The sequence below is a fragment of the Piliocolobus tephrosceles genome, chromosome 8, assembly GCF_002776525.5.
Source record: "Piliocolobus tephrosceles isolate RC106 chromosome 8, ASM277652v3, whole genome shotgun sequence".
In the NCBI taxonomy this organism is placed as follows: domain Eukaryota; kingdom Metazoa; phylum Chordata; class Mammalia; order Primates; family Cercopithecidae; genus Piliocolobus; species Piliocolobus tephrosceles.
In genome coordinates, this window is record NC_045441.1 from 116,974,253 (window position 1) to 116,988,540 (window position 14,288).

The 14,288-nt window shown below is 44.1% G+C and overlaps 1 protein-coding gene across 1 annotated transcript in view; it reads left to right on the top strand.

Annotated features, from left to right (window-relative positions):
* Positions 1 to 1,997: 1,997 nt before the first annotated feature.
* Positions 1,998 to 14,288, top strand: part of SND1 (staphylococcal nuclease and tudor domain containing 1) — a 438,355-nt gene continuing 426,064 nt past the window's right edge. The window contains exon 1 of the mRNA XM_026454383.2: positions 1,998 to 2,362. Coding sequence (XP_026310168.1) covers positions 2,285 to 2,362 — 78 coding nt within the window. The 5' untranslated portion in view covers positions 1,998 to 2,284. The remainder of the gene's footprint in view (positions 2,363 to 14,288) is intronic.

Here is a 14,288-nt window from a genome sequence, read left to right on the forward strand (position 1 = left end):
ATGAGTGAGTTTGGAAAGCAATCTACCTTCAGTCAGAGGAGGACCTTCAGATGAGACCACAGTCCCCTCCTCAACTCCCCTTGACACCTTGACTGCAGCTTTATAAGAGAAGACCTGGAGGAAAAGGCAGGCAACCAGTCCAGATTCTTTACCCACAAAAACTGTGAGATAAATGCTTATTGTTTTCTTTATTATTTAAGTTTTGGGGCAAATTGTTATGCAACTAAATACAAGATATAAGACAATTAACTGAGTGAGAAGGGAGAGAGGACAGCAGTTACAATCAAAGAACAAAGTGTTTGAGTTTACAGTCGTATCTATGAAGTTATGGTGTTTTATCTGTACTGGAGAACGTCCTAAATTGGTGCAGAGGTCAAGTTTACTGAAGATGAGATCAAGAAGCAAAGAGGCCAGGGTATGGAATAAGTCATGCTCATAGATATTGAAGTATTTCAGGATTATTGGCTGAAGAGTGTGCACCAACTGTTAACAATTGCAATGAAGGACATGGTAGGAATAGGGGTAGGATAGATAAAAAGCCACGAGATGGAGAGGGGTATAATCAGATGAAACGAACCTCCACAGAGGTTATTTTATTTATTTATTTTTGGAAAAGGGTGACAAATTAGGGATCTAAGAAGGTGACCTCAAAACTTGACCTTGGGATATGTTTAGTGCGGGAGAATTAACTCACAATCTTTTAAGAGAGCAGGGTGCCGAGCACTGTGGATAATGCATGTAATCCCAGCACTTTAGGAGGCCGAAGCAGGAGGGTAACTTGAGCCCAGGAGACCAGCCTGGGTAACAAAGTGAGATCCCATCTCTACACACACATACACATACACACACACACACAATCTGCTGGGCACGGTGGCGCGGACCCGTGGTTCCAGCTCCAGCTACACAGGAGACTGAGGCAGGAGGATCGCTTGAGCACGGGAATGTCAAGGCTGCAGTGAGCTGTTATCGTGCCTCTGCACTCCAGCCTGAGCAACAGAGCGAGACTTTGTCTCAAAAAAACAGCAAAACCAAAGAAAACAAAAAGAACTGCAGGGGCAGCACGTCTTCAGTGTAGAGCCAAGTTTTACGATTAAATGACATAACACATTCAAGGTCCTTGGTTCCACATAGTGGGCATTCAACGAATATTAGTTCTCGCTAAACAGTCACTTAAATATTTGTAGGCCCTGGCTCTCCCGTTCCTTCCCCCACCTCTTTACTGGGGCTAGGGAGGGTGTCTGGTGGCTGCAGGAGCTTCACACTGGGTAGGGGGAGAGCGCCAAGCGAGGCTTTTCCCTAACGTCACGGGAGCAGCTGGGAAGAGACCGAAGAACGAGGTCATTCTCCCCTGTATACGGGGCACGTCCTTCCTCTAAGAGACATTTATTCCTCCCACTAACAAACATCAATGGAACGCCTCACAAGCGCTAGACCCCTGCGACACAAACAAGAGCGAGACACACTCCCGATTGCAAGCAGGGCGCGCGGCCGCGTGGCGGATTAAAGCGCACATCGGTAGGAGGTTCCACAAAGCTCTGACTTTTCCAAGTTCTCTCCATACTTTTAGCCAAGTTAAAATGTCGGAAGTCAAGTGGAGCGGGTACGGAGATTCCTCCAGGACTCTGCCTGCGTGGCTCCACCCTCCCAGGCCGCATTTCCGGGTACAGCAGTGCCCACCTAGGTGGGCATACAAATGTGCGCCCCTGCGGCCGGCAGGGAGGGGCGTCATGGGCGGGGTCAGGCGAGAGGGCGCAGCTGACTCCGCCCCTGGGCGCAGCTGACTCCGCCCCTGGGGCTCCCATGGCCCCCCGCGCCCCGGGGCCAGATGCTGACGTGTCCTTTCCTTCCCACTACACCTCCCGACATTACCTACGCCGACTGCCCCGGAAGTCCCGCCCCATACTTAGCCCATCCTCGCAAATCAACTCTTTCAGCGCTTCCTGGAACTCGCCACCGTTTTGGGGACCAAGGGGCGGGGCTCCGCGAGCAGGGTGCCTATTGGCCTGAGGTCCGGCGGGTTTTGGGCGCTAATTGGCCGGTGGGCGGTGGCGCTCTGGCACGCCTGCGCGGCGAGTAGAACGTGTGGCGGCGGCGGAGATCGCGTCTCTTTCGTTCCGAGTCCCGCTGCTGCTCCTGTGAGCGCCCGGCGAGTCCGTCCCGTCCACCCTCCGCAGCTGGTAGCCAGCCTGCCCCTCGCCTCGACTCCCTTTCACCAACACCGACACCCACATTGACACCTCCAGTCCGGCCAGCCGCTCCACTCGTTGCCTTTGCATCTCCACACATGGCGTCCTCCGCGCAGAGCGGCGGCTCCTCCGGGGGACCCGCGGTCCCCACCGTGCAGCGGGGCATCGTCAAGATGGTGAGAACGGGCCCCGGACACCGACCCCTCTGCCTGCCTTCGGGCGGGAGTCAGGCATTGACTCCACCTCCCGCCAGCCTACTCCGTGTCCCAGATCCCCTTTCCTCTGCCCCCTTCCTCACTTTTCATCGATTCTCCGAATCCTCTCACTAGACGGAAGCAGACACGGAGTCCCCTTGTTCCTTGCCTCCCGGACACCTTGACATCAGGGGTCACAGTGATTTCCAAGGTTGCCGCATTCGGATCTCCTGGCTGTTTACCAGGACAGATCGATTACTGATTGATTGACAGAGACAATTCGTTGATATCTGTCCTCCCATCCCCCGTCTTTCTGTTCATTTTGACATATGCTGAGTAGTTAGCAGTTTTTCGAGATCCTGACATCGGCTCTTCTCTACGCGTAGTTGGCCATCATGAAACTTTTCTGTTTCCACAAACGCTGTTACTTGACTCCCAAGTTTTCTCACTCTGTGGCCCTCTTTTCCTCTCTTTCCCTCCACCTTTTGTGTAGACCTGAAAGCTCATGATCTTTGTGTGCCTTTGACTTTTAAAAGGTTAGGCCGGCAAGAATCTTAGTAATCATTATTGTTCTCCCGTCCCCTAAAGATAAGGAGATAGGCTTGAAGAAGGCAAGTGACTTGCTTAAGGTCACATGGTGGTTTGGGTTGGAGCCAGAACAAGAGCCTAAGTGTTTAGATTCCTAGTCTAGTGCTCATAGCACTATAGATTCTGCCTGATTTTATATACCGTCAACTTTTTGAAAATTCTTGAATTTTGAATTTGAACCTGCAAAGTTTATTTTTACAGTTTACTCCTAGCTCCATGATAATTTGATAATATCAATTCAGTTTATCACCACCTCCCAGTTGTCCTCCCCAAAACCCTCCCAAATCTTGGAACCCGACATTTCTTGGTTTTACCAAATTTTCTGGTTTATGATGACTGTAAACTTTTAGATGTCGTTTCACACTGCAGTTCTGACATTTCCATCTGCAACAGCAGATATCCTATGTGATGCTTTCTCTCAAAGCTCCACAAGTTTAGCTGTTGTAGAAAGTTTAGAAAAATTCTATTTCAGGCCCGGCGCGGTGGCTCATGCTGGTAATCCCAGCACTTAGGAGGCCGAGATAGGAGGATCGCTTGAGGCCAGAAGTTGGAGACCAGCCTGGGCAACATAGCAAGACCCAGTTTTTAAAAAAATTCATTTAATTATCCCATGATCTTTCACAAGATTAAAATGTTCTGCAGCTTATGTGTGTGTAAAGCCGATTTTAAGATCCCCTCTCCCAATTTCCATGTGCTCATTTCTTAAGGTCATAGGCTGCCACCAGCCACGATTCTTGGGGTTTCCAATATTGCCTTTTCCTTTTGTTTATGTATAATGGAGGGTCATAACTGATCAGAAACTGAATGAGAAGAGAATTTCCAAGATCCGCATGTATATTTCCTCTGAAATACTGACCTGACTCATGAAAGGATTATCCTAAAGTGGCTCTTCTTTCATTAGCTTTTTCATTTGCACTGATCTTCCCTTCACCATAGGAACAAAAACATCTCTTGGCTGTCCCGTGTTGGGTTTGGTGGTAAGAAAGAGTAGATCTTTCTGAGATTTCTCCTTGCTGAGGTTTAAATTGTTCTTAAAGGTCTCTCTCATTTGTGGAATGGGAATAGAATGAGGCTGAACATAGTTTTGTTTCTGCCAGTGCTGGAGGCTTTTAGGGCATCTGTGTTCTGTACAGTGACTGCCCACAGATTACCCCCATGGATACTGAATATCACCAATTACGTGTTTATTGTCATGTCTTGTGCTGAGTATTCTGCTCATATTGTCTCACTTATAATACCTAACAAGTAAATAATGATTGTCAGGTACATTTTACAGATGTGTAATTTGAGGTTTAGAAAGAATAGTTTACCCAAGGATAGGTACCTTATATTGGTAATAAGAGGCAGAGCTGAGACTTGAACCTGAGTCTGTCTGCCATGGCACATGCTCTTCAATATCATGCATGATGTCTCTGACTTCATGACTCCAGGGTATTACTTTATAACATGGAGGGTGGGGCCAGTGATGCATAGCCGCAAATTGCAGGAAAGTGAAGCTGTCTATAATTGAGAAAAGATGAGATGTTACTCTTTGTTTTGTCCGGGAGCCGCTGTTATGGTAAGTGACTTCATCTGGTGCTTATGGTCTTTGCATAGGAGTATGGTGTGGAAGATGGTTGAGTCTGGGAAGTGGCATATACAATTCAGTGATTTGAGCCATCCGTACTGAGTATAGATTGCACTGCCTTCTCTGACCACACTACAGGGGTGGGTGAGTTACAGGCAGGGATTAGGGGAGGGAAGCTGAGTGAACTGCAGAGTGACAGGCAGATTTGTGCCAGGCTTAGAAGCCTTGTCTGGAATGAAAAATTGACCACTGGCAAATTGCTCTGTGTGAAGCTCTTCTGCTAAGCAAAGTTGTATTTTCCTGGAGAGTAATAGTTTCCATTGCTACTAGGAACTGCTTTGCAAGAACTCTACAAAGGAAGATGGAGCTCTGTGACAGATGAAAGTGAAAAAGAAATAGTTTGATGAATAGGAAAACAGGAGACACTACTTTTCTGCCTTTTGGGAGAGAGGTAGAAATTGGAACACTGACCTACGCTTTTCATTGTGAACTCTTTGGATTTATCTGGACTCAGGCTGAGCTGAAGGTCTGAAATTGTCTAGGGTTGAAGTTTGCTGCTGTAAAGAGGAATAGTCCTTCCTCTTTTTTGGCAGAAGAAAGTGTTGTAGGGCCGTGAGAGGTACAAGTTTCTTCTGTTCTCTTGCTTTGCTATGCTATTAAGTCCTACATTATTTTGTTTAAGGTTGAAGAACTTGGGAATCCAGTTGTAAAACACTTTGACTAATTTTTAAAAAACGAGGGTGATGTTAACACCTGTGTCTGCTCTTGAGAGTGGGGGTGAAGGAACAGAGTTGGTTCTGGAATATTTAAGGAGGAAGTGGACAGTAAGTTGATACAGACATTTTGGAGTTGTTCTGTTACAGAAAAAATCAGTAAGGATGATGGAAAAACTGAAGATGGATTTGTATTTTCTGAGTTGGGATGAGACTCAGAAATATGTGGGTGGCCAAAATATAACCTGGATAAATATGTGTCTTCTATCAAATCAGATCTTATTTTCTCGAAACCCTGAAGGATTTAAAATCTGGGTTTCTTTGAATAATTTGCTTGATATTCTTTAACTGCAACAGAATATTGTCAGCAGATGTTAAGTAGATGAGGTTGGGAGAAGTGTTGGGGTACTTAGTATAATCGAGTCACCCCAGCTTAGCTTAGAGATGGCTATTTTCTCTGGTTTTACTGACCTGGTTTACTCTCTGTTCTTTTCTCTTTGGATATGTTCACATTTCTTGTCAAGCGTTTGCAACAGCAGAATGAATCTTGAATTCTTGAATCTTATATGCTTATCGAAAGCAGCCATGGAGGCAGCATATCTTATCCTGCTTATGGTGTGGAAGGCTAAAGGGAGGACGGACAGTGCCAAATCCCAGTTCCCATTTCCACTTACCCTCCCCCACCCACGTAATTGCCTCAGAAGGGGAAAGGAATGCCCCCGCCAGTCATTTGTTTTATACTAAGAACCATGATTCTCATTGGGTGACCAAGGCAAATTGACACAAGGGAGGAAAGGGCCATAATTTTCTCCTTCAGTGGGACTTGTGCTGTCAGGTTGTTGTAAAGCAAGATGTAGACTTCTTGCTGGGTAACTTAGTGGAGATTCCTTCAGTGTACAGCCTCTAGGAAATGCTACCTATAATTTAGTTCATTATAGCTAAATGTTTCTTAGGTTTCTTTCTTTTTCTTTTCTTTTTTTCTTTTTCTTAAGACAGAGTCTCGCTCTGTCGCCCAGGCTGGAGTGCAGTGGCACTATCTTGGCTCACTGCAACCTCCACCTCTTGGGTTCAAGCCATTCTCCTGCCTCAGCCTCCTGAGTAGCTGGGATTACAGGCGCGCGTCAGCATGCTTAGCTAATTTTTGTATTTTTAGTAGAGACATGGTTTTACCATGTTGGCTGGTCCTGAACTCCTGGCCTCAAGCTGTCTGCCCGCCTTGGCCTCCCAAAGTACTGGGATTACAGATGTGAGCCACTGTGCCTGGCCCCTTAGGTTTCTGAACTAAGCAGTGTGTGTCTTTGAAAAGTTCAGTGGGGGTAGAGTAGTTTGTTGACCTGCTCTTTCCTACGTGTACTTAGCTCATGCAGGAATGTTGCGGGAAGTCAGGGACCCCGAACAGAGGGACTGGCTATGTTGAAATATTGGGGGTGGGTTCCCCTAATTCAGGAAAAAACAAACAAACAAAACCCACCTTTCTTAAGCTACTTGAAATATCCTTCTACTATTCCAAAGGATAAGGTAGCTGAATAACAATATTTTAGAAGGGCCATTTATAAAGAAGTAGATAGGCCAGTATGGAAGGCTTTTCCCTGTGGTCTTAAAATGCCCATTTCCCAGCAGGTAAGCCTGGTAGCTTTTAATCAAGATTGTAAGTAAAGGAACACTAAATTTTTACTGTGTCTTAAAGGTTTTCTGTCATTTTTCTGTCAAAAGGAAGCGCCTATCTGGCTCTAGTTATGTTAGCAGTATGGTAACTAATGAAACAGAATCAGAAGCAATTATACTTCCTTTCTTTCCTGAACAAGTATTTATTGATCATCTGCTATCTGTCAAGCTCTTTCTGGGCATTGGAGAAACAGAATTTAAAAAGTAGATCAAATTTCTGTCCTTATGGCTTATGGAGGAGTCAGATAATAAAGAAGTTAACAAGAAATAAGCATGATCGTACAAGATAGTGAAACCAGGTAGGGAACTGGGACAGAGTGGTTGGTAGTAAGGGAGAGGGTGGGTCCTTTAGATACTGTGTTTAGGAAAGAATTCTCAGAAGATGGCATTTGTGCTGAGATCTGATGGACATCAAATACTAACCATAAAGGAAGTGCATTCCTGGCCAAAGGAACAGCAAGTGCAAAGCCCCTGGGGTTTCCACCATTGATGATTTCTTCTTCTTCTTTTTTTTTTTTCAGTCAGAATTTCACTTAGTTGCCAGGCTGGAATGCAGTAGCACAATCATGGCTCATTGCAGCCTTGAACTCCTGGGCTCAAGGGATCCTCCTGCCTCAGCCTCCTGAGTAGCTAGGACTACAGGTGCGTGCTACCATACCTGGCTAATCAGTGACATGAAGTACACTGAATAAATGTTAAGAATGGGAGGCTGGGCACAGTGGCTCATGCCTGTAATCCCAGCACTTTGGGAGCCCGAAGCAGGCAGACCACCTGAGTTCAGGAGTTTGAGACTAGCCCGACCAACATGATGAAACCCTGTCTCTACTAAAAATACAAAAAAAATTAGCCAGGCATGGTGGCATGTACCTGTAGTCCCAGGTACTCCGGAGGCTGAGGCAGGAGAATCACTTGTACCTGGGAGGTGGAGGTTGCAGTGAACTGAGATCGGGCCGTTGCACTCCAGCCTGGGTGACAGAGTGAGACTCTGTCTCAAAAAAAGAATGGGAGACTGATAAGAAAAAATACTTAGTCATAGGCTTGTTTCTAATAGGATTAACACTAAGATCTTCTGACTATCAGCTAGTCCTGTGTATTCCCAAAGTCACTGTTTTTCTTCTAATTGAGGGAAAAACATGGATGAAAAAAAATGCCAAGAGTAGGCTTAATAAGAGCTAAATAGCATCTAGAACTTGTTGTTGTTTATGTTTCTGTTAGCATTTTGTTACTAGGTGGAATTTACTGTGGCTGTAGCCTCTGGCAGTACTTTTTTGCCTAGTTAGTGAAAAACAAAGTAGCATGCATCAGGGATCAAAACTATCAGGTAAGAACTGGCTCACACACCCTGTGGCTCATTAACATGAGTGGGAACTTCTGAGGCCAGTGACTAGTTCTGGCAATAGTGGGCAAATGATTTGGTGAAGTCTATGCCCCAGTTTACTTCGAGGATAAATTTGGGGAGCAAGTGAAAATTGTGGTTTCCGTTTGTAGGTTTAGCAGAGAAAATTGGCCAGGTTTTTGAATTGAGGTAACAAGGTTATCTAAGGCCTGTTGTCCACTCACTTCTGAGCATAGGCTAGCTACCCATCTGACAGATATGGTTCTAACAGGGGCATGGTAAATATCCTTTGGAGTTTGGTCTTTGGATTTATTTCATTTCTCCAAGAAGAGCATAGGTACATACTGTAGGAAATTTTGTGCCGTATCAGGGAAAAGAAATGCAATAAAGGGATTCAACTGTTACTGGGCTTATCTGGCTTTTCCTCTTATTTGTTGCTGGGAGATGGGTACACACTTGGTTTCTGTTGCTACTTCCTCTCTTGGGAGACTGACATAGGCTTTTTGCTTTTACAGCAGAAATTTATGTGGAATCACAGGTTGTGAACATTTGATATAGATGGAATGTTACGGGATTTCACTTATTTTCATTAGACTCAATATGATAAATTAATAATCTTTTTCTTCACTCTAATGTTTAAGAAAAAATGAACAGTGGTTTCAGTTGGTGTTTTTTAAAAGTTAGGAAGTTAAGCAACTTATGGGAAAAATAAAACTAATTAAAATGTTCATGTCATTTTCAGATGCCATTTTTGAAATGTGTAATCTGTAATATAAACTGGCTTGGCACATTTTCTTCAGTTATATGCTTATCATGTGTGATTTAAGGTACCATCTCCTCCCTATTCCTCAACAAAGTTTGAGGCTCCTTGAGTTCTCAGTTCTGTTTATTTGGCCAGTAGTCTGCTTGGGATGTAAAATAAAGGAGATTTAAGGGATCTGTGCTTAAAGTTAGTAATCTAATTTATTAACTTTGTCCCTGGGAAGCAGCATGGCAGAGAGAAGAGACATTGGGCCATAAGTCAGGGGACACAAGTTCTGGCCTGGGTGCTGCCATTTGGGTAATGTTGGGTAAGATATTCCACCTCAAACTGTCCTAACATGAGGTTACTGGATGCATGTCTCTAAGCATCTTCCAGTCCCATAAGGCTGTGATTTTATAAGAAACCCTGTGTTACATTTCATTTAGGCATGCTGAAACAAAGCTGAGAAATCTCATACCTTAATGGCTTGACTTTGAATTACTGCTTATCTTGCATAAAGCAGGTTTTCTGTTCCTATTCTTTTTTTAAAAAAAATCTTTATTTTGAGAAAGCAGGTTAGTGGAAATATGGTTTTCTGGTGTGGAAGATCAGAGAGTTAGAATGAGACTAAATAATTGAATGGTGGAGTGGATAGAAGGTAGATAGAAGTAAGGGGAGTCCTTGGTTTCCTTTCAGTAGTGTATGAGGATAAACTCGTGGGAGTGTTGCTTGAGACCCAGAGGAACATGGTTCTGGTGGGTTTTATTCACCTAGTCCTATCTCTGCTTCAGAACACCCTGACATTTTCCTGGTGCAGCAGATCTTGAATTGAGAAAGGAAGGGGAGAGGAGGGAACTTAGGGAGCCCCTGGCTCATAGGGAGAGTCTGTCTTTTCCTGCTCTTGATTGGGAGTGTGCGGGCTAATAGGGTCCTGAGCTCTGTTCTTGCTTGGAGCCAGAACATCTGATATTCAAAATGCTCCAATGAGCATTTCCTTTGAATATTATGTTAGTGTTCAAAACATTTCAGATTTTGGATTTTTGGATTAGGGATGCTCAACCTGTATAGGAATCATTTAAATCAATTCTTGGCAGTTGCTCACATGGTTTCTTTACTTCTGAGTTTATTTTTTATGGTAAACCTTAAATCCTTTCTGGGAGTAGATTCAGAGTGAGAGAAAGGAGCCCAGTGATTTCCTAAACAGGTCATCACATCAGGACAACCTAGAAGACTTTTCCCAGGCATTGAATTAGAAGCTCTGGGACTGGCCTGGAAAGGTCATTTTCAAAAAAAGCTACTCCTAGGCTATTCTGAAAGAAACAGTTTGGGATTGATCTCGGGCTGGCATGTGAGATCCACTGATCTTGTCTTCTGTACTGTTTATAGTTGAAGGGGCAGGACGTGAATGATAAATGAAATGTATGTATGTGGAGGTGGGTGCACCAGAATTTTATGAGAGGAGGATAGTGGTTTCTCTCTCTTCGCATTTGTCTTGATGGTTCCCAGGACACTTTGTTTTTAATTTGTGGCTCAATATTGGGCTGGGGTCCTCAGGGTCCACTTATAGTGACTCAGATCCTATTCCTAGGTCACAGCTGACAGCTGAGAAGTTGTTTTATATGCCTGATGTAGGCCATATGCTCATTTTAACACTCATCTGCCACTTTTCCTTCTGTTTGCATAGATTCCCAGGATCTTCCTATAATTTGGCACCAATAACTTGGCACATTATTTCAGTGGAAGTCTTTAGTGTCATTTACAAAACTAAGATTTTACATTCCTCACTTTCTGTTCTTGCAATCCTGAGGAGCCTCATCCTTAGGCCTTTTGGATCTCTCCTGTTTCTTATTCATAGGCCCCATTCTTAACAACACTAAAACTGCAAATGATCTACTCAGTGGTCTTAGTCTTTATATTTCACTAGCTTGTCTAATATGGAAGTAAAAATAATTCTCAGGTCTTATGAAGTCCTTATGATTAGGGGTCACATTTACAGTTCCCTTGATGGCCTTTTTTCATTCTGGTCAATAGTTTTCCAGTTTATCCTGGAATTCCTTCAAAACGTTCAGTGGGTGTGTGTCATCCAGTATTAGTAATTGAATAATTGGTATTTCTATACTCAACTTGCTGTTAAAATTTCAAGCAGTAGAGAGGTATGAAGTCAAAAACAAAAATCCCTGGCTGGGCGTGGTGGCCCACGCATGTAATCTCAGCACTTTGGGAACCCGAGGTGGTTAGATCACTTGAGGCTAGGAGTTCGATACCAGCTTGGCCAACATGGCAAGACCCCATCTCTACTAAAAATACAAAAAGTAGCTGGGCATGGTGGTGCGTGCCTGTAATCCCAGTTACTCGGGAGGCTGAGGGGTAAGAATCTCTTGAACTCGGGAGGTGGAGGTTGCAGTGAGCCAAGATCACGCCACTGCACTACAGCCTGGGCAGCAGAGGGAGACACAGTCTAAAAAAAAAAAAAAAAAAAAAAAAAAAGTCTCTCTGTTTGCCCTCCTTGCCCCTCAGTTTTCTACCATTCATTCTCATACTCCCAGCAAATGTCAACAGTATATTTGCTTCCAGAATGTTTCATGCAGATACACACCCTCTCCTCCTTTTTAAAAGAAACTGAAATAGGGTCAATCTCTGTGTGTTTGACAATTTTCTTATTTTAGTAAGTTGTCACGACTATCTTTCTGTCATAGATCTACCTCATTCTTTTTTAATGGTTGAGCAATATTCCACAGTTTGGATGTATATTATCTATTTTTCTGTTGATGTATGTTGTTTTTAGCTTTTCATAATTCTAAGCACTATTGCACTGACAGAACTGTGTATCTCTGTGCTCTGATGCTAGCATTTGTATAAGATAGATTCTAAAAGTGCAGCCACTGGTACCTTTTTTGTAACCTTTTTTGTTTTTAGTGGTGGTTGGGGTGCTTTACTTGTACCTTACCTGTTTATTTCTTACAGGTGTCATGTTAGATAAAATTTAGGGTAAAATACTGCTTAATAGTTCATTACTCAATAGTTTTTTTATGCTTGGTAGTTTTATTTCCCCGATAAGACTATTCCTGAAAGTCACTTTGCCTTTTCTATGGAGCGCAGGGCCCACCCAGCACCTGGGCCTTGGTAAATAATTACAGTTGTCCCTTGGTATTTGGTTCCAAGACTTCCCCAAGCCCCCAATACCAAAATCTGGAGATGCTCAAGTCCCTTGTATAAAATGGGATAGTATTTGCACATAACCCATGCACAACCTCTTTTATCTTATTTTATTTTATTTTTTGAGACAGAATCTCTCTGTCACCCAGGCTAGAGGACAGTGGCACAATCATGGCTTACTGCAGCCTCAACCTCCTAGGCTCAAGTGATCCTCCCACCACAGCCCCCTCAGTAGCTGGGACTACAGGTACATGCTACCACACCTGGCTAATACATTTTTTGTGGAGATGGGGTCTCCCTATCTTGCCCAGGCTGTTGTTGAACTCCTGGGTTGAAAATGATCCTCCCACCTCAGCCTCCGAAAGTGTTGGAATTACAGGTGTGAGCCACTGTGCCCAGGCTCCTGTATGCTTTAAATCATGTCTGTGTTACTAATAATACCTAATACAGTGTAAATGCTATGTAGATAATTGCTATATTTTATTGTTTTTTAATTTTTTTTGTTGTTGCATTGTTACTCTTACTGTTTTTTTCCTGAATATTTTTGACCCATGGTTGGTTGAATCCATGGATGTGAGGGCCTACTGTACTTCTTTTTTTTTCTTTTATTTTTTTTTTTTGAGATGGAGTCTCTCTCTGTTTCCAGGCTGGAGTGCAGTGGCACCATCTTGGCTCACTGAAACCTCCACCTCTCAGGTTCAAGCGATTCCCCTGCCTCAGCTTCCCAAATAGCTGGGACTACAGGTGCATGCCACCATGCCCAGCTAATTTTTTTTTTTTTTATATTTTAGTAGAGATGGGGTTTCACCATGTTGGCCAGGATGGTCTTGATTTCCTTACCTTGTGATCCACCCACCTCAGCCTCCCAAAATGTTGGAATTACAGGCGTGAACCACCACACCTGGCTTTACTGTACTTATTAATTGGTTGCCCACCCCCGCCAACCCCAGGTGTCTTAAGGTCTTAGTACTGACAGGTGGAGTAGGTCCTTTTTGGCTTTGTTTTTGTCTGTTTTCTCTGGGTTCTGGAGAGTTCCATGACTAAGGAAATTTTTGACTTCCTAAAGTGCAGATGACAGGTGGAGGTGAGAGGCAAAGTCACGTGAGAGAAGTCTGACTTTTTTCCTATTTGCAGGCTCATAGCTTTTCCTCTTTTCCCTTTTTCTTCTTGGATAAGAAGGTGGTGTGTGATATTGTGATGTAAAAAGAAATATATATCTGGTTGTGGTCTTCTTGGCACAGAGCTCCTAAAACTCTAGTCATTTCTTTTTTGCTTTTTTGGAGACAAGGTCTCACTCTGTTGCTCAGGCTGGAGTGCAGTGGTGCGATCACAACTCATTGCAGCCTCAGCCTGCTGGGCTTAAGGGATCCTCTGGCTAATTTTTGTATTTTTTGTAGAGACGGGGCCTCTCTGTGCTGCCCAGGCTGGTCTTGAACTCCTGGGCTCAAGTGATCCTCATCCCTTCACCTCCCAAAGTGTTGGGACTACAGGCGTGAGCCATTCTGCCCAGCAAACAAGCCCCCTTTGAACCACACTTGAGTTAATGAGGGACTCTGGGAAGCTCCTAAGTGTGAGTGGGGCCTGGTTGCTAGAGATCGTGTTCAATCACTGATGGCCAGTGATTTAATAAATCATGCCTGTGTTACCTCCTTAAATGATGGGGTTTGGAGAGCTTTGGGGTTGGGGAAAAGTGGGAGGTGCTGAGAGGGTGGTGTGCCCAGAGAGGGTATGGAGGCTGTGCACTCCGCCCCCCATATATTACCTTAGGTATCTCTTCCATCTCGCTGTTCCCGAGTTGTATACTTTTATAAATCTACTTACTAGTAAGTAAGCTGTTTTCCAGAGTTCTGTGAGCTGTTCTAGCAAATTAATGAACTCGAGAAGAGGCTCATGAGAACCCCTAATTTATAGCTGGTCAGTCATTAAGGGTGGCTTGAACTTGGCATCTGCAGTGGGAGGAGTCTTGTGTGATGGCCCCTTTAACTTGTGGGATCTGACACGAATTCCAGGAAGACAGTGTCTGAATTGAATTGAATTGAGTCGTAGAACACCCAGTTGGTGTCTGCAGAGAATTAGAGGATTGCTTGGTGTGGAAAAAAACCCACACACAGTTGGTATCAGAAATGTTTATGTGACTACAG